Consider the following 26,010-nt stretch of genomic DNA (forward strand, 5'->3'; position numbering starts at 1 on the left):
AATGGAATACCAATTCTTACTTTCTCTAGAGAATCATGGCGAATGAAAGTCGTCTCTTTTGTGCCAATGACGTCCACCTGCGATCAACCTGCGATGCTAACCTGGCTTGTCTTTGTTCAATACCACTGAGCTACGTGTTCCAGTGGTATCTAGCAGCTCCCTTTTCTGGTACGTACACACGTCACTTCGTGTTGCCCTAAGTATATTCACACTCTCGCTTACAACCAATAGGACCGGCATTCAAATATTCATAATCGGCACGGAATACATGCGGTTAGACGCCAAGTCCGACACTGGCAGTCGCTCAGCCCATCGAAGTAACTCAATTTTTTTTCTGTCTGCCATGGTTAGGGGCGTTTATTGCTCTTTTGTAAGGAGTCCAAGGCCCATGGTCGTTGCCACCGCTTCTCCATTCCCTGTATCGCATGTGTTACCCGTTTGCTGGTCTAGGCGTCAACCTTTACAAATGTTTTTTGTTCTTTTTGTTTGGACATTCGTCTCTCAAGGCCTTTGGAGTCGGTCATTGCAACTTGTAGCTTTCGCCATCTTTCCACTGCATGGACACCTCTGGCAGAGGCCTGACCCAAATTTCGGCAAGCCCGTGGCTATGGTCACTGAAGGCTTAATTGTTTCTGTTGTTTCCCCCCCCCCTCCGCCGCATTGTGCAACACCTGCTCCCTGCCCGTAATATCAAAGAAGGCCACAATTTGGATTTTTGTGGCTTGTCCCACGCCATGATCGGTATCCTTGCACGAATCCAGAGAACAATGGACGGTTGTGGGCCACACTAGGCCACTCTCTACATGTATAAATAACCAGCAGAGTCCAACTTAGCCTTTCAAACCTTCCGACTTCTGGACGCCTCTCTGTTTCCCTTCAACCATCGTGATTCCCAGCTCCCTTCGACATCCCGCAGATCCTCAGATGGCTTACCTCAACGATCTCGCTACAGAAATACTCTGCAAAATATTCAATTCCGTCACGGACAGTGTAGACGATGGCATTATTCAAGACCCTACTGTCGGAGGTCGGAGTGGCGGCGTACAAGTTATGGGTGGCATCCCAACGCGGGGCGTGATTGCGCCCACATCTGACGCGTACAAGCTCCCAGAGCTCAAAACGACCATTCTCGCCGCGTTCACCCTCTCTCACGTCTGTAAGACGTGGCGCAAGATCGTACTTGAACGACCTGCGATGTGGCAACGTGTCCGCATCAGCTACCGCCAACTACTCGGTCTGGGCAAAATGCTCAGGAATATCCTCGTGCGCTCGCACCCCTATCCCCTCCATCTAGACGTTTCTCTGCTTGGGTGTGAGTGGCATCTCAGTGGAGAGGTCTATACAGCGGCTAGGCGCCAACTGGACGAGTTTATTATGCGCTGCGAGTCTGTGCGTGTCGAAGGAAACCACTTTGCCCTCGCTGCTCTCCTGAAGATCTTCGAACGGCACAATTTAAAGGCAAGAACAAAAGCTGGGATCAAATGGCTCCATGTCGTTGAGAACTTTCGTGACGCGAATACGAACATCCCTTCAGGTCCATTCCCACTCGATCGCATCGCTCCCCAACTCATCTGTCTGAATGCTCAATTCGCTGGAGCGTCTCGGTTTCCGTCGAACATGGATCGAATTATCTTTGAGGACCATCTCTTCAAACGAGAGGTATATTGGGACGCGTTTTCCATCTCGGGCGCAAAGCATATCGTACTTAGCAACGTCGGAATTCCGCGGCCATACCACAGGCTAGGAATAATGCTTGGGCCGCTGCCCCCAGGCTTTCCGGGTCACACGCCGTACGTTTCCCCAAGAGACAAGTACTTGGCAAGGACCGGCTCGACGCTCACTAGTATCACTTTCCATGCCTTGCATGACTATCGTCATGAGCGGGGTTGTACTATCAGGGCTGGCGATATCATGCAGCATGCAGCTGGGCAACTGTTTCAGGAAATCTTTCTCAAACGCGTCGCCGCAACTCTGGAAAAAGTCCAGTTCGTGAACATCACTGGGTACACTTGGGCGGGTTTCATTACCGCTTGTGAGCACATTCAGTTCGATTTTCCGAGGGTCCACACTCTGAGGCTCGAGGATGTCAATATTCACTTCGGGGGAGAAGATTTTGGTCTTCTCGCGCGGGTGTTTCCGAATCTGACGCAGTTGACGGTGAAGGGGATGGGGTACCCTCACGGTGTGAATTTGATACGGCTTTTTTTGGGAGATGGATTTGTCTGGCCGGAGATGAGAGCGATTGAGTACGATGGTGTGTTGGTGGACAGGAAAGCATGGTTGGAATCCAGAAGCCTGCAGAGTATCCCTGAATTGTAGCTTTGATTATTGAGGTCGGAAACTGTGTTTATGTATGAAGGCATTGCATTTCTTTTCTGGCTTTCTCTGTGGAGCTAGCTGAGAGCTATATATATCGGTTCTCGTAGTGTTTGATGATTAGGTGTCATTTACTCATCTGGTAAAATAACAAAATGTATAATACACCGAGAGGGATCGAACCCGCTTGCTACCCCACCGAATTTAAAGTTCGGAATGATAGAAAAGCACGATGATGACTTCACTACGGGTAGTGTTGAAGATCTAACCGAGTCAGCTACACCTACACTAACTGAATGATTGTCCTTGTTGAGAATCTGACCAGCAGAGCTACGGGGAGCGCAGAAAATAATAAAGGATTCCAAAAGGGTGTACTTGAGTTTATGTGCTACGGAAATTTCGGACAACTTATGTTTGCCACACGGGTAGGAACATAATGCGCAATGGTATTCGGTCTACGAATGTTACGCTACATTTGATTTGGGTTCTTATTGAAAAGTGCCAAAGCTAAAGGGGTGCGAAGAGATATGTTCAGGATAGACAGCAAGATAACAGATAGCGACAATCAATTCCAAGAATAAAGGGGATGGGGGGTGAGACGTTAGTAAGAAAGGTGAGTCGTAAAAGGATCATTGGATCGTAAGAAGAGGGTAAAATATCAAAATGTGTGCGTAAAGATATCATTGAGGGTTCGTGGGGACGTTACAGATGTGTTTTTGATGAGGGGGAAGATGCTGATAGAGGAGGAGGATGCATAGTTCAATAAGCATAGAGTATTGTTATTGGTTGGGTTTACTTCAGACTCGGATAGGACGGCCTTGCGTGGCGGGAGTTGCTCGTCCACGTGGACGAGGTCGGTTGAGTCTCAATGATTCGCCAGGCCTACAGGAAGAGAACAGTCAGCAAGGTCATCAGACACCTTGGGACACACTCACGTCATCACCGCGCCTTGATTCTCTTTCTGGTCAGTGGAGGCCTTTCCATTGCTTCGTTTCGACCATCCCAGTGCTGACCTTCGTGTAGATGACGCGACGCGAGGTCTGGCGGCAAGCCCAAAGGCATTCTCGCGTTTGGGCTCAATGTTGATGACGAGCGGCGAGAATGGCTTGAGTGCCTCCAATGAAGGTGCCACTGAGAGGGTGTTGGCATTCACAGGGAGGGGCTTCAAAACCGGGGTAGCATGGGCATTGGAGGACTTTGAGGACCTGGTTTGTTCGGGCGATACAGTGACCTTGGGCAAGCGTGCTTGAGGATACGGTGATGGACGGGACTGGGTGCGTGACCGCACGCGGCGAGGTCGAAGCTCCGAAGGGAGAGGGCCATAATTCTGTACAGAGTACTCTAGTAGGGCTTGCATACCCAATGGCTCCTTGGGCGGTTGGAACGCTGACAGCTTGATTTAGCCTCGGCATAAGAAGAATCAAACGAAACACCTTACATTGGAGAGCGAACACCGAGAACGGGGTGTCCAGCCATTGCCGCTTACTTTCCACAACGGTGACATGCGCCTCATCTTTCAGAGCGTAGTACTTGCGTAGGGCCACGATGCCGCGTTCATCATCCCAGATGGTCTCCTCTGTAACCGAGTTGATAGAGGCAGTGTCCGAATCAACGACGAATATAGGCTGGCATTGGGTGGGGCTGCTCTTTTTGGAGCCAATTGTCCGAGCCGGTGATGAGGCATTTGACATCTCCTCCTCGATTGTTTCATACACCGATGAACGCGAGGCATGAGCCTGCGAGTACCTGCGACGGTGACCATGACCACGAGCACGGGCACGAGCCCTAGCCCGAGAAACGGTAGACATGGGATGAGTGGCATTCGAGAGCATCATGTTCAACTGCGAGAGGTCAATGCTGGACTGGGAACCCTCCGAGATGGAGGAGCCATCTGAAGCTGAGAGTGGAGGAGTGTCACCACCGGAGCTTGAAGTGCATGTGCTTGATCTTGACCGAGCTGCAGGACCAGGACGAGTGAAAACCGGAACCGCGTGGACTATAAAGAAGCGTTAGTTGGTACACGACCAGGACATTTCTTACAACTTACAGGAGTTACTAAGATCCTCGCCATCAGCAATGAGACAGCTATCCTCAAGACTCTGACGCTCCAAAAGGCCGTGTTGCGCTTTGATCATTCGCTCTCCGCCAAACTGATATGAAGATGTCGATGCAATCGAGGGTTTCTCTACAATTCGTGCCTTGTTCGAAGAATCATAATGACTGTCGTAGCCCTTCGTGTCGTTGAACAGGGCATGCTTGCGCTTTTCGACGCGAACACATGGAGACGCTTCCATGATAGACCCAATGGAGCAGCGACGGACGTGACCGCCACCAAGCATCTAAAGTGAACCCAGATCAACTATAGCACAATGAAAATAAATGAAAACGTACGCTAATCATAGTGTCATCCTCCTCCATCGGAGCGTGAGCACTGTGCATGCTGATGATGGAGAGCGGTCGGAATTGGCCAGCAGGAAGCAAACCATTTGAATTGGGTTGAGAAAAGTCGTTGCCAAAGAGGTCGGATGACATCGACGACCTGTACTCGGACCTGTCAAAGAGGGAATCTTCGTTTGAACCCCCCTCCCTGTGGTCAATGATCGAGTCATAATCGAAAGACGACCTATTTGCGTTGCGTTGAGCCTTGGCAAATACACTCTCACAAGGAGATGCTGCGATCGCGGAAAGAGGCATTTGATTGTCCCTCTCGAACATCTTGTCACCAAGCCCAGGACGGCCAAGGTGCATGGCGGAGAAATCGCTCATGACGGAATCGACGGATGATTCTTGACGATGTCTAGCCCATGTCGCACGACCACCAGTCGCCCCATGCATGGCGTATGAGATGGCAACGGAGCTTGCACTGGTGTTGGAATCGTTGCGGCGGTGATGGCTGCGATTATAACGGCTGATAGGCGGACCTTGCGATGATATGGACAAATTCGATTCATGACGACGGTGGCCGCGTGCAAATGGCTGTGGGGCCTGGAAGTAGAAGCTAGAGGCGTCACTATCAATGCGTCTGCGGGGTTGGTGATTCAGGAAAGAGAACGTGTCGTCGACAGTGATTGACATCGAGATGGACATGTCTTCGCATGAAGGTCGTTCCTGAAGACTTGGTAGTCCATAGTCAAAAGGATCGCTGGAACCTGCATTGAGAACCCTTCCGTAAGAAGACACAGACGCGATGCTGAAGACGGAATCCTGAACCCGGTGAGCCCGTCGGGTAGCAGGAGGAGGATAAAACGCTGGACGGTTGTCATTGAACTCAAATCCACGACGAACTTCTTCGAACGAGTCCAAACCACCAAAGCTGACGCCAGATGAGGGCCGAGTAAGAGGTATATAAGAATCTCTACGATCCTGCTTTTCTTCAGCTTCAACGCGAGGTCTCTGAGGCAGATTGGCAGCTTTAGCCAGAATGGACTTGAACACAGAATCACCTTCATCCATCAAGGACGAGTTGGACAGGGATCGTGCATGCGAAGGGGATGGGATGATGTCCGAAAGGGTCATGGGTTTCTCTGGCTCAACATCGCGCGACTCCGAGTTCCGACGTCCTCCAAATCTGAATGAAGTATCGAGTTCGCCGTCAGACCTGGAGGATACCGCAGAGTACGTGGATAAAGCCAAGGAATTGTTCAAGCTGGGGGGAGACTCTGGCGCAATGATAACCTCATGGCTTGAAAAGCTATTAGGGCCGAGCAGCATACTAGGCTCCACGACATCGACAATCCGAGAGGTAGGGAAAACGTCGAACTGCGAACCCGATCCAGTCTCGAAAATCTGTTCTGTGCGAGTACTTTGAAGCATTGTAGGCTCCTTCATGTCGACGATGCGAGACCGTGAACCCTGAAGACTGTCGAATCCTGAGCTGCCATAAGAACTGTCTTCCGCGAAGAGAGCAGTGTTCAGTTCCACTGGTATCTTGGGTACTGGGGGCACCTCGACATGTAGCATCCCATCCTTGAGATGGGCTCCAAAGTCATAACGAAGATCGACCTTGGCAGGCGTCTTGAAAGCGTTCTCAAGTTGCTCTACAAAACTTCGACGATCAGACCCGCCTGATTCGTTCAGCTTCTTCAGCTCCCCAGTGAAATCGAACGACTTCTTGGTATTGTCCTCCTCGGACGTGTTGCCGCCTTCATCCAGATCAGCCAGGTTTTCATCCTCATCCATAAGCGACGCGCGGAAAACGGGCATGTCAATGAACGGCGATGCTGCAGAACGTGCAACAGGAAGCTCTTCTGACTGAGAATCAGGCGAGGCCGTAAATGCTCGGTGAAGAACCTCCTCCTGGTCAGGGAAAGAGAAAGTATCCCCAACAGAGTCCCTGTCTGAATGTGGCCCGCCAGCGAGGATGATACGCAGTTCATCAGGAACATCCGAATCAGGATCGGACGCGTCGAGCTCGGGAACAGCATATCCAGAAGCTTCCGATCCACCCATCGTCCCACCCATCCCCAGCACCTTACGAGCCTCAGGAGGAATGGGAATACCCCGTGAGCTACGAACAGAGCCTTGACTCCCTCTGCTTCCTTTGGTGCTACGTGAATCCGACAACGGAGTGAGCGATGAGCGTTTGCGAGAGGAGGAGGTTGAGCTGGTTGAGCGCGTGAAGACAGGTCCGGGAACCAATAGGCCCATCTCATCTATGGATCCCTTGGATTCGGGCCTTGAGGAGGTAGACCTCGATCCAAACGTCAACGAAGATGGGGCTCGTATTGTCCCATACGCGTTAGGTTGTTCCTTCGGTGATGGAGAGGTAGAGATTCTGCTAGCTGAGGAAGTGACACGAGCCTTAGGAGGAGCAAGAGGGTGAAAGATCGGATCAGGCTCAGGCTCCGGACCAGGTGTCATAGTACGTTTGTGTGTCTTCCGGAAAGTAGATGGCGGCGTTGCTTTCGTCTTCTTGGTGCTCGGTGGTGACTCCTTCAGTGGCGACAATGACTGAATCAAGGTAGGCCAAGGTGCGATCTGTTGGCCAATAAGATCCGGATGGATTGGTGTTGTCGACGTCCTTGTTGCCTTGCCACGAGACTGAGCATAGGGCCGCAAAGAACTGATAGAAGCCAGACTGCCCCTCAGCCCATTCTTCAAAGGGCTCTCTGAGACCAGTTTCTTCCTCTTGGGACTGCCAGTGTAATCCGTAGAATCTGGGACTATCGTTAATATCGAGACTAGATATAAGCTATAGATCGAAACCTCACCTCTCTTCTCCGAAAGGCCAGGGCTAGGGCGCAAAGGAGTCAAGTCAGGCGTACAAGGAGTGGCTTCCAAATCGAGGTTGTTGATGAGCAGAGCCAACTCGTTAGTGGCAGCGTCAAGGATAGAGAGAACACCTGATGAAATTGCAAGTTATTCACTGTTCAGTCAGATGATAGAGGTGACTTACCATCCTCGTCTTCATGAATTGGCTTCGGTCGGCTCCTACCAAGTAATTGTTCGGACATTGGTCTAACACGAGCCTTCTTGACAGGAGTAGCCGCAGCCGCAGTTTCTCGTTCTTCTTCCAACAGCTCCTCGTCACCAGGCGCGCCATGTCCGTCCGCTGTAGCCTCCTCAATCGTCAAGATGGGGAACGCTCGACGCACGGACATAGCAGGTGAATCGCTCCGTTGTATCTCAGGGAAAACCTCAGAAAGAGGCGTCCTCTTTCTCCCCTCCAGTGAATGTCGGCTCTCGGTCTTGGTTCTACTCTTCATATCCTCATCATCCGTGGACGTCCGGTTCTTGCTCGCGCGCTCCCGCTTCCTCTGCTCCCTGACGGTCTCAAGGCCTTCTTCATCCCACTTCACAGAGGCGCATGAACTGCCAGACGACGCCCTGGAAAGACTAGAGGCGACAGATACCGGCCTCAAAGAAGACCCTGTGGAGATTGTCGACCCAGCACGGTCTCGGCCGATGACGGGGACAGTCGATTCCACAGAAAGTCGATTGCCACTGATAGTCGCCGGAGGTATCGAAGAGGCCGTCGAACCATTGCGAACCGTCTGCAGGCGCATCGTGGATGGGAGTCCAAGACCCAGAATCGAGTGCTTTTTCCTCCCAAGGGTCTTGTTCACCTCAGGACTAGCCGTGAGTGCACCAGCCTCAAAGCTGCTGGTCGATAGGCGAACGGTATCCGTCTTATCTTTCTTCTCCTTCTTTTTCTTCTTCTTCTCTCCACCCTCCACATCCTCCTCCTCCGTCTTCTTCTCCTTCTTCTTCTTCTTACCCTCCTTGATCGTCCCCTCCTTGCTCGCTTTGTCCTTCTTCTCCTTCTTGACGGGTACAGCCTCCTTGTCGTTCCAGCTCCCAATACGCGCTAAAGAACGTACTGAGCGAATAGCTCGAAGGGCTATGGACCCCTGGTTGGCGTTCGATGGTGGCGCGAGCAAGCCATTTGAAGGCGGTGCAAGTAAGCCGCCAATCGTGGGCGTGGAAGAGCGGGAACGAGTACCCGGCGGATCAGATACCTTGCTGGATTTTGGTTCTGAGAATTGCAAGGTTTGTCCTGATCGGACGCTTTCCTGTGATGGTCCTATGATTGGAGGGCTGTTCAGAAGGATCCCAGAGTCCAAAGAGTTGAATCGAGCGCGTGCTTCTGAGCCGAGTTTGAGTGGCTCTGGGGCTGTAAATAAAATGTCAACGATTTTCAAGAAAACCTCGGTGAGAATATTATCCACTTACTCTTGGAACGAACAGGCACATATGGAGCAGGAGCTGGAAAATCGTTAGCTGATGGGCGGGCATAGACAAAAAGAAGAATCCTACAGATGGCGCGACCCTTGTTTTCTTTCGCTTCCTTCGTCTTCTCTTTAGAGTCTTTACGCCCTCTCCCGATACTCCACCACTTCTCTTTCTCCTCGTTCTTGACTTTGAGCAAAGCCGGGGCTTCCCTGGGAGTGACGGAAGGGACATTTGTTACCTCACCCAACGGGCCCCACTTCATGCCATCAAGGGCAACACGGGACTTCTTCTTCTTCACCATGACGATCTCGCCGATGTCTGGATCCACGGTGGGGTCCACGTAGATCTCGAAGCCACCTTTGCTTGATGAGGTAGCTCCAACGCGTCGGACGACGTCAGAAAGATCCTTTCCTCTCTCCTTCTCGCGCCCAACACCGAGTAGACTGAGTTTCGATTTTTTGGGAACAAGGCGCTTCCGTGAGGGAACCTCAGCTTTTGGCGCCAATGGAGAAGGGATAGATGCCCATGAGCTGTCGATGGTGCGGTTGAGAGAGGTATTCGCCTCTGAAGATGTCCCAGTCGCAGACGGGGTGGCGGAGATGAGGCGGATGGAGGGGATATTGTGGGTTGCGGGTTGCGGTGGAGTGGCAACCGCAAGAGGTCGAGCGGTTAGTGTGTTAAACATTCGATGAATAATTGTGCAGTTTGAAACGAATAAAAATGTCGTAGAATGAGAACGAAAAATCAGTAGCTGTCGTTATCGAAATAAAGTCGTGAATGGTCGAGAGAGTCGTGAAATTTGAGTGGGCGTATCAGGACGACGTGTAGACTCGTGAGCTGTATAAACGCGTTAATTGGTTTGGATTTTGTTATTCTGGAACTCTATTGTCTTGTCAGTGGGATTTTAGGCGCAGGTTACTAGGATACCAACCTTGGCAGTGCGCACCTCTACTTCGACCACAGACCCCAGACTCGTACACGGCAAATAATACGCCGAGACGAGAACTGGTGGACTTTCTTGAGGACTGGCGGGGGTGGGTTGAGGAAGAGAACAAGGAGCGCTCGTGAAGGAAGCCGTGCAAGTTCAACTTTGATCACGGGACGGCGACAGCGGAAGCAATAGTGTCAACAAGCATCGCAATTTATTGTCGGAATTCCTTGCCGGCGACATCTCCTCGGCGTGATCCAATCACTGATTGACGGCAGCTTGCAAGAACCAGAGGTTGACCCTCTTGAATTACCAGAATAGAGAGAACCTCCAAGCCAAAACATATTTGTTTGATTCGTTGACATTCCGAGTCTGACAGTGTTACCACTGGTTGCATTACCCGTCGAATCAGGAAGTAACAAGCAATGAAGCATCGGTACCCGTTTTCCTGAGGGATTAAAAGTCAATATACACTGATCCCTGAATATCATTCAAAATGTGGGACCAGGTGGGACCATGTGGACATTGTGAACGGAGCGTACATTCGGGAGCCCTGCGCAAAAAACCCTACCGGGACCGAAATTGTGAAATCACTGGATCCCGAAAGCTTCTGCGGTTTCTCGCGGTATCTGTCCGACATACTGCCGAGACCCTGGAACAAGTGGGAAAGTGTTCCATGTATGCGCCTGAGAACGCAGGTAAGGGGTAACGTTGACAGTTACTGATGCTCCGGACCTGCATGATAATATCAGAATCGTCACGAAAAGCGATATGTGCCAGTGTTACTAGTGTGGCATCGGAGCGCGGCTGACTGGGCGTGGAGTTCCCGTTGTCCGGCGTAGCAGCTTCCTAGTGATACGCTATTCTGAGGTGTTAAATTCGTTCATTTGAGCGTTGAAGATGGTGGTCAAAAGAGAGAAGGAATGATCGCGCCAGACATTTGGCGTGTTCTATTTACGCGTCGCGGGTCACGCGATGATAAATTGATTTTCCTGATTTTCCAAACACATCTTATTTTACCGCAACTACATTTTTGTAAGTGCACTATCACTATCTGCGGTGGGCATGAAGAGCTATGCCATCAATTTCCTTCACTTGCCGCAAGTCGCCAAACGATTGCGATTAGCAAACGATCAATATTCAAATATTCGACGGACAACGGACAAACCGCGCATCGGAAATAATCAAAGGGTGCATGTCATCATCCTACTCGACTGTCGCTTGATTCTTCGTGTTTTATAGAACTTTAGATAAAAGACAAATTCCTCCTCAAATCAACTAGACCTGCGACTGGGTGACAAAGAAGTTAGCGCCAACCAACTTCAAACCATACTTCTCAGCGAACGCCTGGGCGTTCCACGAGCGGCGGTCCTTCAAAGCTGCGACATGCTCGATAGCACCCTTCGGGATGGAGAACGATACGGGCTCCTCAAAAAGCAGGAAAACTTGATTGAATTTTATCAGCCTCATTAGCTTTGGAAAAAAGCAATTACAGACCGTAACGGTGAAGTCCCGTACCTGCCGGCGGTGCAGGGGGCTCGTACGGAGTAGCAGCGGCGGACGTGAGCTTCACATTTTCGTTGGCCTCCGACAACTTAACCCCAGTGACCTGTTCCAAAGGTATTAGTACTCATCAACTTCAAACCGAACGCAACAAGTTGAGACATACAACCCAGTGCCTCCACTCTCCAAACTTGGGGTCCGCCCGAGACGGTGCGTCGGGATCAGTCAACACCAAAGTAAACGACTTGTCCCCTGCTCCTTCTCCGGCACCGCTCAAGAGTTTGATCGTAGGCTCTGGGAGCGTGTGGTTTCGGAGGATTTCCTTGCCCAAGCCAGTCTCTACCCCAGGATAGACGATGGAGAAGAGAACGGAGGGAGCGAATGACTTGGGGATAACATCTGGAATGACTTGGTCGTGCTTTAGAGCGTTCAAAAGGGTGGATACGTTTTCTGCCATGGTGGTGGTGTGTGGGCGGTTTCGGGAGGAGAGCGATGATGTCAACTTTTGGCGCGGGCCGAAGGACCGGACCGGTACTCGACGTAAGCCGACCTCCACCTTTGCTCCACCTTGGCATCGTTTCCTTTGAGAAGATTTTTATTCTTCTGAATTGACAGCACTCACATGTTGAAAAATCATTTAGGGTGCGCAGACCCACACCGTGTTTGATTTGTGCAGTGTCTGAATCCGTATTAGAAGTGGCTGTGCTGATTGCAAACTCTGTCTGTTCTCTACCCGTTCAAACTTCTGAAGTGCTTCCTCACGATAACCACGCTTGACATGGACACTTGACTTCATTCCGGAAACGTTCAACAGTGTTAGGCTCGGCCATGAATCAACACCAACTCAAAGGCGCAAAATAACCTCCAAAGGCAAATCTCCAACTTTTCAATGTGAAGTTCCTCATTGCCTACTCATCCTCCTTGAGTCTTGACAGTCCTGATCGTCTGTCAAAAAGAAATTATGTTCCACGTCCTACCTGCGCATGTGGAGGGCCCATAAACGAAGGTGAACAGTGCTTAGAGCCGAGTCATGTGTTCCTTAAGCTTTGCTTTCCTGGATCGAGGCGTTGTGTACTCGCAGTGATATGATCCTACAAGGTACAAGCACGTTCCGTTCAACTGTGAGTCCATTTGCCCAGTGCTTCTCAAAGCTCCATTGATATATGACGTTCAAGACGGGCAATCGCACACCAAGTTCCCTCTTTCACACTCCTTACCATAATGTCGACGCCTTTTGTTCCATCGCGGGCGTGGTGGAAGGAAGCTACCATTTACCAGATATTTCCCATCTCCTTCTTCGACTCCAATGGTGATGGCATTGGTGACCTGAACGGAATCTATGCAAAACTGGATTATCTGAAAGATTTAGGCGTTGATGTTCTATGGTTATCTCCCATTTATCGATCCCCCTTGGCTGACATGGGGTACGATATGTAAGCATTCAAATTTATTTCAACTCGCGATTGACTCGTGCTGATGCAAGTTTAAATGTGGAATGGAACAGTTCTGATTTTCGTGATATAGACCCGAGATATGGGACGCTAGCTGACTGGGATAACCTATTGAGCGGGGTTCACGAGCGAGGCATGAAACTCATGTTTGTCTTCTTTGATCTTACGGAAGTTGAGTATGAATATTGAATTTTCGTGACTCAGGATGGACTTGGTGGTCAACCATACTTCCGATGAGGTGCGGAAGACGCCATCGAATGAAATGCGTGTCAAATCTAATTGTCATCCGTACGTGTCGATAGCATCAGTGGTTCCTAGACTCTCGGTCCAGCAAGTCTGATCCCAAACGGGATTGGTACATATGGCGTCCCCCGAGATACGACGACGACGGTAACAGGCAGCCTCCGAATAATTGGAGATCAGTGTTTCAAGGTAGGCAGCTAGTATTGATTCTTCTCTATTGGTATGGCTAGGATGTACCCGAGTGTTGGGCATTTGCCAGTTGTGTGCCTTCTCGACGGGATGCCCCGAGGGGAACACTTTCTTTGCGATCCGTATACTCAAATAATATTCAATCACAGGCTCGGCATGGGAGTACGACGAAATTACGGAAGAATATTACTTGCATTTGTTCGTCTCTAAGCAGCCGGATCTGAACTGGGAGAATGCGGATGTTAGGGATGCAGTTTGGGATTTTATGCAGTTTTGGACAGACCGTGGATGCGATGGATTTCGAGTAAGCCATATATGTGATTGTCTGGATAAAGGCGATGATTTTGTTTCATGCAGTTGGATGTCATCGATCTCTTATCCAAAGCGGAAGGACTCCCCGATGCCCCAATCACCTCTCCGGACGAGGTGTATCAACCAGCCGTCATTCACTATGCGAATGGGTTAGTCGTTGAATTCTTAAATTTATCTCGCGTCTCACGGGCGGTGTAGCCCAAAGATTCACGAATATATTAAGGAAATGGACAAGAAAGTTCTGTCCAGTAAGTCGCTCAACGAACTCAGTTTATTTGCGTCGTTAATTACTATTGTCGCCAATAGAATACGACTTAATCACAGTTGGTGAAGCTTCCTTCACACAAAAAATGTCCGAATTCGATGGCTATGTCCTGCCTTCAAATAACGAATTGAACATGGTGTTTCATTTCCAGCTCATGGATGTGGATTTTCCAAAGGAAGGAAATTCTAGGTTACCACTGAAACACAAGGACTGGACTCTAGCCGAATTCAGACAGGTAGTGGTGAAATGGCAGAATTACAAACGAGAGGAAGGTTTCTGGAACACGTAAGTTTCCCTTTTTTTTTTTTTTTTTTTTTTTAGGCTAGACCAATTTCCTATTTTATGCTTTAAAGGGTTTACATAGAGAATCATGACCATGCGCGCTCCGTGACCCGGTTCGGCGACGACTCAGAAGAATGGCGCGCAAAATCAGCAAAGATGCTCGCCATCCTCGAAATTTCGCAGAGCGGAACCTTATACATATATCAGGGCCAGGAGCTTGGATTGAAGAATCTCCCAAGGACGTGGGGGATCGAGGAATACAAGGATATCGCCAGTCAGATTTATTATAAGAAGTAAGTCTTTGTTTGGCATGATGGAAACTTCTGTCGGTGATTGTAGATTTTGCAGAATCTTGGAGGAAAGGAAGAAGTTATTAATCGACGAGGCCGTGGATATGTCTGACATCCTTGACGGTTTCCAGCGGAATGCGCGGGATCACGCTCGAGTACCCATGCAGGTCAGCGCAAGGATCGCTTCTAATTATTCTGCCTTATCTTCATTTCCGAATGCCCCGGCAGTGGAACTCTAGCGCACACGCTGGGTTTACAAGCGGTGAACCGTGGATGAGAGTTAACGAGGACTATCAGACGTGGAACGTAGCGGCGCAGCTCAAGGACAACGATAGCGTTCATTCATTTTGGAAGCACGCTTTGAACCTGCGAAAAGCGCATGAGGTCTTGGTGCGTAGATATCTAGGCCTTTTGTCTTTGTTTACCAGTCGCTGTTGATATCGATAGATATATGGCGATTTCAGCGACATATCAAACAGCCATGAAGAAGTGTTCGCGTACATTCGTACTCTTGAGAATTCCTCAGCCCTGGTTCTCCTAAATTTCAAGAAGACAGACGTTATTTTTAGTCTCGATTCAAAAAGCGATTGGACTGGCTTCAGACATGTTCTGGGAAACTATGGAGGCGATGAAGGAGACGAAATTGGAGTTGCCTCAGGCTCAAATGACATTCGGCTGAGGGGATTTGAGGGCAGGGTGTACATACAATAGTGACCGACAATAATAGAATCGCTTGCAATAAGTCTAACGTCGCTACTACATTTTCTATTTTAGGAGAGCTAAGTACGTCTGGGAAGAAAAAAGAAACCTGCTAGCTGGTGATACGGAGGCGCCGTCCATGTAAAAAGCACACGGCTCTCGGGAAATGCCGATTCCCGAAGCTGTTACGTATCAATATATCACCACCTATCACCACTAAGTACTAACCAAACTTGGTTCGTCTTTGATGAAGAACAAGAACTTCGGGACGGTGGCTATGAGTCGTGGCACCATTCCGGCAGAGTGCACGCTCCTCCTTCCCCCACCATGCTCGAGTCAATCTTCAAAGGGATCTATGTGTTCGTTGGCCTCTGGGCTTTTTATCGTGTTCTGCGTCGGCTCGTCGTGAAGACGGCTCTCGATAACATTCCAGGGCCTCCCTCCCCTTCTTTCTTCAAAGGTACGTGTACTATCAACTCCAACAACGCGCGGCGGGACACACTGCTTTTCAGGTAACTTCCCGCAATTGTTCAACGTTGATGGTTGGGATTTCCATCATGACATCGCAACCAAATGTAGGTAACATTTGGACTTTGTTCGTGTGTGAGTCTCAAAAGTACTATTCTTGTCAGATGGAGGTGTGGTCAAGGTCAAGGCCCTTTTTGGTGTATGTTCGAGATTGTTGTCATGAGAAGGCTACTAGGCGGCAACACTCACTTTGTTTGATCAAGGAAAATCAACTCTATGTGTTCGATCCGAAGGCCATGCACCACATTGTTGTAAAGGTAAGCCAGACCTCACACAGCACATTTTTTTGTGCCAAGATACATGTGTGTTTCAAACAGGATCAACATTCATACGGAAAGGAATCATCGATTTTTGTGTACCTGCTTTCTCTCTTTTCCCGAAGGCTCTGCTACTTGACTGATCACATTCAATCGCTCAGATTCAACCGCTTACTGTTTGGTAATGGGCTGCTGGCGAACAAGGGTGAGCGATGCGAACGCTTTTCGGGATACACCAATTCATTTAGTGATGTAGGAGAACGTCATCGCCGACAAAGAAAGATGTTAAACCCAGTGTTCTCCATTGCTCACATGCGTGAAATGGGTTCGTTGATCCTGACCCCTCATTCCGTTCTCTTCACGCTAAACAGTATTCCAGTTCCCATTTTCTACAATGTCACTCATAACGTTAGCACTCTGCATCTTCAATCGCCCGTTCGATCCTCATGCTCTCCACTCAGCTTCGGGCGTCAATCGCGCTGAAAGTCGAAGACGGTCCTCAAGAGGTAAATTTCTTTAGAAAAACCTTCAATTAACTCTCTCCAACCCTTTTCAGATCGATCTCGTCTCATGGATGGCTCGTACAGCACTGGAATTAATTGGGCAGAGTGGCCTAGGCTACTCATTTGACTCCTTAGCTGAAGATGCCGCGCCACACCCGTACAGCGACTCCGTCAAAAAGCTAGTGTGAGTCTGATCTACCATTCAGATTGAAACTTCTCTTGACGGCCGTCCTAGGCCCACCATCATCCGCGTCGCGTTCTTCCGCGCGTACCTGCTTGTCCCCGCACTCAAAATCGGCACGCCAAAATTCCGACGCTTCGTCCTTGACTTGCTTCCCTGGAAAAACCTGCATGATGTGCGGGACATTGTCGATGTGATGTACAATACTTCTGTCGAGATTTTCGAATCCAAGAAAAAAGCGTTGATGGATGGGGACGAGGCTTTGGCTGCACAGATTGGGAGGGGGAAGGATATCATGAGTATTCTCAGTGAGTAGATTATCACCTTCTCTTCGATGGTGTCATGCTTATCCTTGCACTAGTGAGAGCCAACTTGCAAGCAACAGATGAAGATAGACTAGATGAGTCCGAACTCATCGGACAGATGTCGTGTGTTTCTACTTTCACGAAAAACCCTGCAGCTTGCTCTGGCTCTAATTTCCTATTTCCCAGAACTTTGATATTCGCAGCTATGGACACAACCTCAAACGCGCTTGCTCGCACCCTTTTCTTATTAGCGCAGAATCAAGATGTTCAAGAAAAACTGCGCCGCGAAGTCACCGAAGCCCGCGTGAAGTACGGGGACCTTGCGTACGATGAGCTAGTAGCACTCCCGTATCTGGACGCGGTTTGCCGAGAAACCCTTCGTCTTTACCCCCCGTTATCTTACCTTTTGAGAACGTGCGCCTTTCAACTCGCCCCTCACCTTCTTTCATTCTGATGTCTGAGAAATAATGTAGGACATGCGCAGACACTGTGATGCCACTTTCAAACCCCATCAAAGGACTCGACGGACGCGAAATCAATGAAATTCCCCTCCCGAAAAACACAAACATTATCATCTCGGCTCTCGCATCCAACCGTGACCCGGAGATATGGGGTTCCGATTCTTTAGAATGGATCCCAGAGAGATGGGTGAGCGCCTCACCCTTCTCAGTAGCTAGTGCACCTATTCCAGGGGTCTATTCGAACCTGTGGGTCATCGGATTTATTGTCTCGCCTTTTCAAATGCTGATTTAATCCGTGAAAAATATCAGTATGACATTCGGGGGCGGCGGGAGAGCTTGCATGTGTGTATCATTTCTTGTTTTCTTCGTTATTCTATATGACTAAAAAAATCGCACCCCACAGCGGATTTAAATTCTCCCAACTCGAAATGAGTCCGTTCAATTCCACAAACGAAGTAATTTTTTCTTGCTCACTGACGTGCTTTCTTCAGAGGTCGTGCTCTCGGTCTTGATCGAGTCTTTCAAATTTTCCCACTCCGACAAGGAGATATTTTGGCAAATGAACTCAATAGCGACGCCTATTGTCATTGGTGGGAATGGTAAGAACGAACTCCCGCTCAGAGTCAGCAAAGTCTAGTTCATCATTGTTCTTTTATTGCCATGGTCGTATGCGCATGCTCTGATATGTACATCCAATCCCCGCCATCACTATACATGGTATGTACATATGCCCCCCAGGCCAAGAGTAGAGTAGAGTACATATATCCCGGATCGGTCTTAATGAGGAACGGGCTTCCGACCAACTTCCGACACACCTTGGTATCAGCCCACATCCCTTGCCTCACGTGATCATTACTTCCACTGTCGATCTGTCATGCACAGAAGGCCATTCGAACTCGGGGTAGTCTATTCTTGACATTCCTGAGAAGTTTTGTACTTGTCGCAGAGCTTGATCTTGACAAGTTTCCCTTGGAATGTCAAATAGTTGCAGAAAAGTGCCCACACTGCACGTCAAAGGTGAGCTGTTCATTCGTTCTGTGAGACAAAAGATCCAAAGGCAGTCTCAACAACTGAATGCCTTCGAATTCCTTCCCCAGCTCTTCATTGGTGGCCACACTCAATCTTGATAAGAACAAGACCAGGACGGCCCTGGCTATGCCAGTGCGTGTCCACCGTCTCCCATCATGCTCGGGTTAATTTTCAAAGGAATCTTTTCGTTCGCTATCTTCTGGGCATTTTATTGCGTTCTGCGTCGCCTCGTCGTCAAGACAGCCCTCGATAACATTCCAGGGCCTCCCTCCCCTTCTTTCTTCAAAGGTACCTAGTACTCTTAAGTCCAACAACGAGCGGGACAAACTGCTTGTCAGGTAACTTCCCGCAATTGTTCAACGTTAATGGTTGGGAATTCCATCAAGACATTGCAACAAAATGTAGGTAACATTTGGACTTTGTTCGTGTCTGAGTCTCAAAAGTACTATTCTTGTCAGATGGAGGCGTGGTCAAGGTCAAGGCTCTTTTTGGTGTATGTCCAAGATCCTCGTCATCAGAGGGCTCCTAGGCCGACACTCATTTGTTTGATGTAGGAAAATCAACTTTATGTGTTCGATTCGAAGGCGATGCACCACATTGTTGTAAAGGTAAGCCAGCCCTCAACCGCCCTTCTTTTCTGCTAATATACGGGTTCCAGGATCAACATTCATACGAAAAGGACACATCGATTTTTGCGTAAATTTGCCTCTCTCTTCTGCCAAAGGCTCTCGTACCTGACTGTTCACATTCAATCGCTCAGATTCAACGGCTTAGTGTTTGGTAAAGGGCTGGTGGCGACCAAGGGTGAGCGATGCAAACGCTTTTCGTGATACACCAATCCATTTATCAATCCAGGAGAACATCATCGCCGACAAAGAAAGATGTTAAACCCAGTCTTTTCCATTGCTCACATGCGTGAAATGAGTTCGGTGATCCTAACCACTCCTTTCTCTTCACGCTAAACGGTATCCCAGTTCCCATTTTCTACAATGTCACTCATAACGTTAGCACCCCTCTTTTTTAATTCCCCATTCGATCCTCATCCTCTCCACTCAGCTTCAGGCGTCGATTGCGCTGAAAGTCGAAGATGGTCCTCAAGAGGTAAATTTCATGAGAAAAACCTTTCAATTGACACTCTCCAACTCTTTTCAGATCGATCTCGTCTCATAGATGGCTCGTACAGCACTGGAATTAATTGGACAGAGTGGTCTAGGCTACTCATTTGACCCCTTAGTTGAAGACGCCACACCACACCCATACAGCGGCTCCGTCAAAAAGCTATTGTGAGTCTTATTCACCATCTAGAGTGAAACTTTTCTGAACAGCCGTCCAACTTGCCAAGACCGACCTCCTTACGCGTCTCATTCCTCCGTGCGTACCTGCTTGTACCCGCACTCAAAATCGGCACCCCAAAATTCCGACGATTCGTCGTTGACTTGCTTCCGTGGAAAAATCTGCATGATATGCGGGACATTGTCGATGTGATGTACAACACTTCTGTCGAGATTTTCGAATCCAAGAAAAAGGCGTTGATGGATGGGGACGAGGTTTTGGCGAGACAGATTGGGAGGGGAAAGGATATTATGAGTATTCTCAGTAAGTAGATTATCACCTTCTCTTTGATAGTGTCATGCTTATCCTTGCACTAGTGAGGGCCAACATGCATGCAACGGATGACGATAAACTAGATGAGTCTGACCTCATCGGACAGATGTCGTGCGTTTCTACTCTCATAAAAAAAACCTGCAGCTTGCTCTGGGTCTAATTTTCTATTTTCTAGAACTTTGATATTCGCAGCTATGGACACAACCTCAAACGCGCTCGCTCGCACCCTATTTTTATTAGCGCAGAATCAAGATGTTCAAGAAAAACTGCGCCGCGAAGTCACCGACGCCCGCGTGAAGTACGGGGACCTTGCATACGACGAGCTAGTAGCACTCCCATATCTGGACGCGGTTTGCAGAGAAACCCTTCGCCTTTACCCTCCGGTATCTTATATTTTGAGAACGTGCATCTCTCACCTCGCCCCTAATTCTCTTCTCATTCTGATGAGGAAATGAAACAGGTCATGCGCAGACACCGTGATGCCACTTTTAAACCCCATCAAAGGCCTCGACGGACACGAAATCAATGAGATTCCCATCCCGAAAAATACAAACATCATCGTCTCGGCTCTCGCATCCAACCGTGACCCGGAGATATGGGGTTCCAATTCTTTTGAATGGATTCCAGAGAGATGGGTGAGCGCCTCACCCTTCTCAGTAGCTGGTGCACCTATTCCAGGTGTCTATTCAAACCTGTGGGTAATCGGTATTGTCTCGTCTTGTCAAATGCTGATTTAATCCGTGAAAAATATCAGTATGACATTCGGGGGCGGTGGGAGATCTTGCATGTGTGTATCACCCCTCGTATTTTCTTTTTCGTTATTCAATATAACTGAAACATCGCACCCCACAGCGGATTCAAATTCTCCCAACTCGAAATGAGTCTGTTGAATTCCACAAGCTCAGTATTTTTTTCTTGATGACTGACGCGATTTCTTCAGAGGTCGTGCTCTCGCTCTTGATCGAGTCTTTCAAATTCTCCCCCTCCGACAAGGAGATATTTTGGCAGATGAACATGATAGCCACGCCTACTGTGGTTGGTGGGAATGGTAAGAACGAACTCCCGCTCAGAGTGAGCAAAATCTAGTTCGTACATTCTTGTATGCATCACATCGTGCGGAAGGTTTTACATAGCTGACGCGTTATTCCACAGCAACTCTCCCAAACTCCACTCCTCTGCAACGTTCCTTTAGTTTCTCCTGTTCTTTTTTTTGGAATGAAAGAGAGAGACTTCACAACATGTACATTTCGAACACTAGGATCGCCAGAAAATCAACAGAAAATACGAAAACGGATGGTAAATTCAAATTTCGTTGTATGGAAGGTGTAAGCGCTTAGCTATTCCATAATAATATTCGTTCCACACTCATTCAATCGGACACTGGGATTCGAACCCAGACCACCACGACACATATTCTACTCAAGCACACCGTATCATTTCATGGTATGCAGCACCCTTTACACCATATCCGACTTCATATGTTCTACGGCGTATCGAAATAAAACCATATAAGCCGAGAAAGACGGAAAAATTGGTTTGTTGGTACAGCAATTGGGTGAGTAACTTTTACGGAGTGGCCGGCGAGGATAAGTCGGCGTTGAATACTGAAATATTGAAGGTTGGCGCCAACGTTCACTAGCACTCCCCAAACTTCTGCTTCGCTCGCCCCAGTGCGATGTAACCCCCGACCAGCCCCGACCTTGCCCCGATGGTGCGCCCTCCCTCCGAGAAAAAAGGGCAAGGGTCTTCTCAGCTCAGTTCAACTCCCCCATACCTTCCCTGTCGTACAACACACACTCTGCATCATAGAGAATGATCTCCTTCATCATCCACATCAAATTTCCCCAACCAATTCCAATTCCAACACCCAAACCCGTCCCTCACCTATCACCCCTTAAACTCAACAACCCCTCCGTCAAAACCAAAATCTCAATCTCCGTCAAATCCCTCCCTTCTTGTCCATGTGCACGTGCACGTCCCTTCGAGAAATGATTCCTCAAATACTTATGAAACTCCTCCTCCTCAACCCTCGCCGCCCGTCCCGCCAAAAAGCGCAGGAAATCGCCGCTGACGCAGCCGTAGTGCACGAGGTGGTCCAGGAGGTGGATGAGGGATGGTTTGCACGTTGACGCTAGGAATTGTTTTACTTCTTTTAAACCTGGATCTGAGCCGTCGTTGGGAGGCGTTTCGGGCTGAGTATTAGGCGGCGGAACGTGTACGGTTGGAGGTAATGCAAGTTGTGTAGATTGAATGACGACCTCGACTTGACGGTTGGGGAGTCGACTGGCCGAAGCTGATGAGTTGACGGGAAGTATGAGCCCTCTCCTTTCCGTTGCTCGGTTCGATGGGCGGCCTGTCTTTCGTGGTGAAGCAGAATGACCGGGGTGGACATGCACCGCCTGCCCGACCGAATCAAGGGGCAATAAATCATGCCCTGCACTAGTCGAAGCTGACGCATTGACGAAAGGAGTGACCCCGCTCCCCTCCGTGGGTTGTGCACTTTGCTTCGGTGGGCAGCCTCTCCTTCGTAATGGAGCAGAATGACTGGGGCGGACGTGCACTGTCTCTTCGACTGAATCAGGGGGCAATGAAGCCTGCCTTGCACTAGACGAGTGGGTGTTCCGGGGTTCGCTTTCCGGCTGCACGGGGGAACCCTGACTCTGAAAGAGTATCAGTGGTTGCCTCCCCAAGAATAATCATAACAAACGTACCAAACGCCCACTAGCGCTGGAGGGCCCAGCATCCTCATCCATAGCCTCTGCATCACTTTCACCACTTTCATCAGAAACCTGAGTTTCCCTTGTGCCTGTCTCCACCACCTCTCCCATTCCTCCTCTGTTGGTAACTTTCCTCGCTGATCGTGCAACGTCATGATTTCTATATATACAATTCCGGAGGTGCTGAATCTTAGTTTCACCATTACTGAAAATGTTGGGATATGCTTCTTTCACCTATGTATGTCAACTGAGCAGCTGCGTTGAATAAAACAATGAGGGGGGACCTCACAGCATTCTCGACTTGAATCAGTCGTTCCTCCTGGTGCGTAGCGAGGTGATTGAGGTCGAGGTATAGGTCCGAGAACCGTCGAACGGTACCCTACCATTTCCCCCTATCAGCTTGAACGGCGGAGGAGGTCGGAGAACGAAAAACAACTCACGAAAATCGCGTTAAGCTCTTTTTGGGTTACCCCAAATATACGCCGTTTCTGTGCAAGCTGTCATGCGTGTAAGAGGAAGGGAACGAGCAAAACGAATGAAACCAACCGTTGAGGGGATATTCGGAAGTCGAAGGGGAAGTCGAGAGTTCGAGACGGCCGCAGAAGATTCTGGGTGTGGGAATGAAGATTAAGATTGGTTCAGAGGAAGAGGGGCGCCAGGAAGAACGTACTGCGCGGCATTGCCTCTCGAAGTGCGATATGGGTTTGGATGGGAGAGCTGCAGATTTGCAGGGACTCGGAGTAACCACGTCGAATATCACGCGTTGACAAACTCTAAATATAATCCCTCCGAATCGCATTTGATGACCCTGAATGTGTCCGATCAAATGTGAACAGCCTCACACGAGTACAACTTACAAGCTGGTTACAAGATAACGTTTCTGCTGCTCTCTCTCTCCCTCAACCAGCCATGTCGAACAGGATTCTAGAAGACTTCAAGCGCGCCACAACAAGACTGAACTCCGTCATATCCGCCTCTTCCCCCAAACTCAAAAGAGCCGATGCGAAAAAGGCAGAGTGGGCCATCATCTCAGAGGTACTGGTAAGCACCTCGTCCGTCCAATCCAACCCCCAATCATATATGTAATGTAACCAATCCCAGGACAAATGGATCGGCACCGTCGAAACAGCAACAGAGCACCAACTCCGCTGGCCCAAAAACCTCATGCCCTCATGGATGGCAACGCTCCGATCCCGGACGTGGTTGACCCAACCAGCGCTCACCATCATCGACCAGCGGTTCTCCAGGTGCGCGAACAAGATCGCCGTGGTAGTACCTCTATCGCAGATCATCGACTTGGAGTTTGATGATTCCGAAGACGGAGAGGAGGGGCAGGAGGAGGTCGTTGAAGGCGATGCTCCCGGTGGTGCTGGCACATCTTCAAACTCGAACTCTAGAGCGGCGAAGAAAGAGAAGGAAAAGGCGCCTCCACCGACCTCGTCCCATCAAGTGAAAAGAGAACCCCCAGTCTTCAAACCGAACATCCACAAACTAAATGATCCACGGGTACGTTTTCTCCGCAAGTATCCCGTCTCACCACCACGACTAAGAGAGCCGTTCTATAGTGTCACCGATGTTCCCAAGCAGCCGTCCCACGAATGTGTTTTTCAGAAAAGAGCCTAGGGAGCAGATGCGAGCGATGCATCCACCTCAAACAAGCATGTTCGCTAACGAAGAAAGTACCTGGTGCTGTACAGCAAGCAGGAGGCGTAGCACAACCAGTGGGAGATTTGGGAAAGGGAAAAAGAAAAGCGATCGTAGACGCTGAGACACGGAAAGTCAGGCAGCGGCTATCAGGCTCTGGCTCTGGTTCTAGGACATTAGACAATTCCTCAGTTAGCCATCATTCAATGGAAGATACTACTCCGAGGGCAGGACCTTCGTCCCATCGTCGCAAGACTTCGGCGTTGACAGCAGAAGCGGAGAAGCTGCGAAACGATCTTCGGATATTGATTGGAGGGGTGGCTATGGTTGGGAAGATGTTGAATAAACATATTGCAGAGTTGGAGGCGTTGGCGAAGAGGCCGTTTGGGGAAGAATCGGAGGGGGAGGGAACGGAGTTTGAGGACTAGTTGTATAAGACTTTTTTGTATGATAGACTTTGGGATTTTGATATTGATACGTCGGTTTTGGTCGTTTAAGTCTGGGGGAGAGACCTTCGAAACAGAGTATCTGCAGGGCGTCTTTTGCAATATGGTATGTCAGATGCATGAAGCGTGGTCGAATAATGTCAACATCGGAGAGGTGCTTCAGCTGGGAGAAGTCATTGCTTGTCGACCAATCGGAGTTTGCGTGCCCTAGAGGGAGTCGAAGCGGACATTGGGGAGATGAAGCAGCCCCGTGGATTGCTGCAACCGGTGAAGGCGTGGAGCAAAGTACCTATGATGCGGAGAGAGGCAGGGTCGGATCCTCGTCCCGAGGTACGAGGAGGGGTTGAATTGAGTGGGTGTCAACGGATTGAAGCGTCAGCACGAAGAGGCGAAACGACGACACTGCTGTCGCCGGAACAGACTCCCAATGTTGGCCTCGGTTTCCAGTCGCCCGCCTTCAGGGGCGTGATGTGGAACCGCAAACAGAACAATCTGAGAAGCAGGAGGGCATTTTGGGAAGGCAGAGAGCAATGGTTTGCAGCTGAGGTGCGATAGTCAAAATGCAGACCGTCAAACTTCAAAGCTCTACGCCGCAGTCAATTGATAGAATGTGGACTAAAGAAATCCCCTCACTTTGATCGGCGACGTCCTACTTCTTCTGTTCGTCCTTCAAACCCCCGGGGACGACATCCAGATGAGTCATGACTTGCTTCACCATGGAATGCCCTTGCTCGACGCGTCGATATATGCGTCGGATACCACGACAACCCCAGTCCAACGTCCGTCATGCCCCCCCTCTCCACGAAGAGCTCCTTCACCCGCCTTTCGAACAAACTCTTACAATCACTCCGAAAGTCCCCTAAGCTTGATCAGCGTCAATGACGGCCTGTCCAAAATCCTGGAAGCCCAGTCAGGCACAAGCGAAGAGGGGATACGCGATGTCGCGGAGTGCGACGGTTGTCGTAGTGGGCATACACAGGAACTAGGCCGAGTGCAAGTGAGTGTATGGTCCTGATCAGCCTGTCGAATGTGCGAGCCTGCCTGCCTTCGAGAGACTTCAGATTGGGGTAGAAAAAGCAAAAAGCTAGAGAGGTACAGTCGTAACCAAGTCGTAACAATATCATAACCAATATTTTCACATCGTCTTCAATCGTATTACTTATCCTATCCGAATGCGAAATCAA

At 49.5% G+C, this 26,010-nt stretch overlaps 8 protein-coding genes across 8 annotated transcripts; 5 read left to right on the plus strand and 3 right to left on the minus strand.

Annotated features, from left to right (window-relative positions):
• Positions 1-924: 924 nt before the first annotated feature.
• On the plus strand, positions 925-2,440 carry LACBIDRAFT_294990 (uncharacterized protein; the record flags this gene model as incomplete). The annotated part of the gene is made up of 2 exons (XM_001884466.1): positions 925-2,254; positions 2,427-2,440. 2 exons carry the CDS (start codon positions 925-927, stop codon positions 2,438-2,440), a joined length of 1,344 nt encoding a protein of 447 aa, XP_001884501.1.
• Positions 2,441-2,742: 302 nt separating this feature from the next.
• LACBIDRAFT_294991 (uncharacterized protein) lies at positions 2,743-9,673 on the minus strand (the record flags this gene model as incomplete). The annotated part of the gene is made up of 9 exons (XM_001884563.1): positions 2,743-3,050; positions 3,113-3,198; positions 3,252-3,702; positions 3,803-4,312; positions 4,364-4,655; positions 4,708-7,472; positions 7,527-7,658; positions 7,712-8,929; positions 8,989-9,673. The coding sequence occupies 8 exons, from the start codon at positions 9,671-9,673 to the stop codon at positions 3,114-3,116; spliced, it is 6,138 nt and encodes a 2,045-aa protein (XP_001884598.1). The 3' UTR covers positions 2,743-3,050; position 3,113.
• Positions 9,674-11,194: 1,521 nt separating this feature from the next.
• Positions 11,195-11,876, minus strand: LACBIDRAFT_303976 (uncharacterized protein; the record flags this gene model as incomplete). The annotated part of the gene is made up of 3 exons (XM_001884564.1): positions 11,195-11,361; positions 11,414-11,525; positions 11,586-11,876. 3 exons carry the CDS (start codon positions 11,874-11,876, stop codon positions 11,195-11,197), a joined length of 570 nt encoding a protein of 189 aa, XP_001884599.1.
• Positions 11,877-12,640: 764 nt separating this feature from the next.
• LACBIDRAFT_252397 (glycoside hydrolase family 13 protein) lies at positions 12,641-15,162 on the plus strand (the record flags this gene model as incomplete). The annotated part of the gene is made up of 12 exons (XM_001884467.1): positions 12,641-12,852; positions 12,924-13,016; positions 13,075-13,108; positions 13,173-13,302; positions 13,452-13,606; positions 13,660-13,763; positions 13,813-13,862; positions 13,921-14,164; positions 14,233-14,454; positions 14,525-14,618; positions 14,680-14,841; positions 14,899-15,162. The coding sequence occupies 12 exons, from the start codon at positions 12,641-12,643 to the stop codon at positions 15,160-15,162; spliced, it is 1,764 nt and encodes a 587-aa protein (XP_001884502.1).
• A 315-nt stretch (positions 15,163-15,477) lies between these two features.
• LACBIDRAFT_303978 (uncharacterized protein) lies at positions 15,478-18,022 on the plus strand (the record flags this gene model as incomplete). The annotated part of the gene is made up of 14 exons (XM_001884468.1): positions 15,478-15,610; positions 15,663-15,725; positions 15,783-15,799; positions 15,846-16,033; positions 16,097-16,260; positions 16,315-16,343; positions 16,397-16,441; positions 16,492-16,622; positions 16,674-16,927; positions 16,981-17,338; positions 17,398-17,631; positions 17,695-17,727; positions 17,789-17,817; positions 17,877-18,022. The coding sequence occupies 14 exons, from the start codon at positions 15,478-15,480 to the stop codon at positions 18,020-18,022; spliced, it is 1,824 nt and encodes a 607-aa protein (XP_001884503.1).
• A 547-nt stretch (positions 18,023-18,569) lies between these two features.
• LACBIDRAFT_303979 (uncharacterized protein) lies at positions 18,570-21,105 on the plus strand (the record flags this gene model as incomplete). The annotated part of the gene is made up of 17 exons (XM_001884469.1): positions 18,570-18,702; positions 18,753-18,815; positions 18,873-18,907; positions 18,969-19,022; positions 19,073-19,110; positions 19,175-19,218; positions 19,270-19,338; positions 19,389-19,417; positions 19,477-19,515; positions 19,585-19,697; positions 19,757-20,010; positions 20,064-20,130; positions 20,195-20,422; positions 20,480-20,713; positions 20,774-20,806; positions 20,872-20,900; positions 20,960-21,105. 17 exons carry the CDS (start codon positions 18,570-18,572, stop codon positions 21,103-21,105), a joined length of 1,608 nt encoding a protein of 535 aa, XP_001884504.1.
• Positions 21,106-21,899: 794 nt separating this feature from the next.
• Positions 21,900-23,416, minus strand: LACBIDRAFT_303980 (uncharacterized protein; the record flags this gene model as incomplete). Its single annotated transcript, XM_001884565.1, has 6 exons — positions 21,900-22,679; positions 22,731-22,970; positions 23,026-23,115; positions 23,177-23,224; positions 23,283-23,344; positions 23,407-23,416. 6 exons carry the CDS (start codon positions 23,414-23,416, stop codon positions 21,900-21,902), a joined length of 1,230 nt encoding a protein of 409 aa, XP_001884600.1.
• Positions 23,417-23,645: 229 nt separating this feature from the next.
• On the plus strand, positions 23,646-24,808 carry LACBIDRAFT_303981 (uncharacterized protein; the record flags this gene model as incomplete). Its single annotated transcript, XM_001884470.1, has 3 exons — positions 23,646-23,777; positions 23,838-24,242; positions 24,302-24,808. 3 exons carry the CDS (start codon positions 23,646-23,648, stop codon positions 24,806-24,808), a joined length of 1,044 nt encoding a protein of 347 aa, XP_001884505.1.
• Positions 24,809-26,010: the final 1,202 nt, after the last annotated feature.

The sequence above is a fragment of the Laccaria bicolor genome, genomic scaffold (assembly GCF_000143565.1).
Source record: "Laccaria bicolor S238N-H82 LACBIscaffold_26 genomic scaffold, whole genome shotgun sequence".
Taxonomy (NCBI): Eukaryota; Fungi; Basidiomycota; class Agaricomycetes; order Agaricales; family Hydnangiaceae; genus Laccaria; species Laccaria bicolor.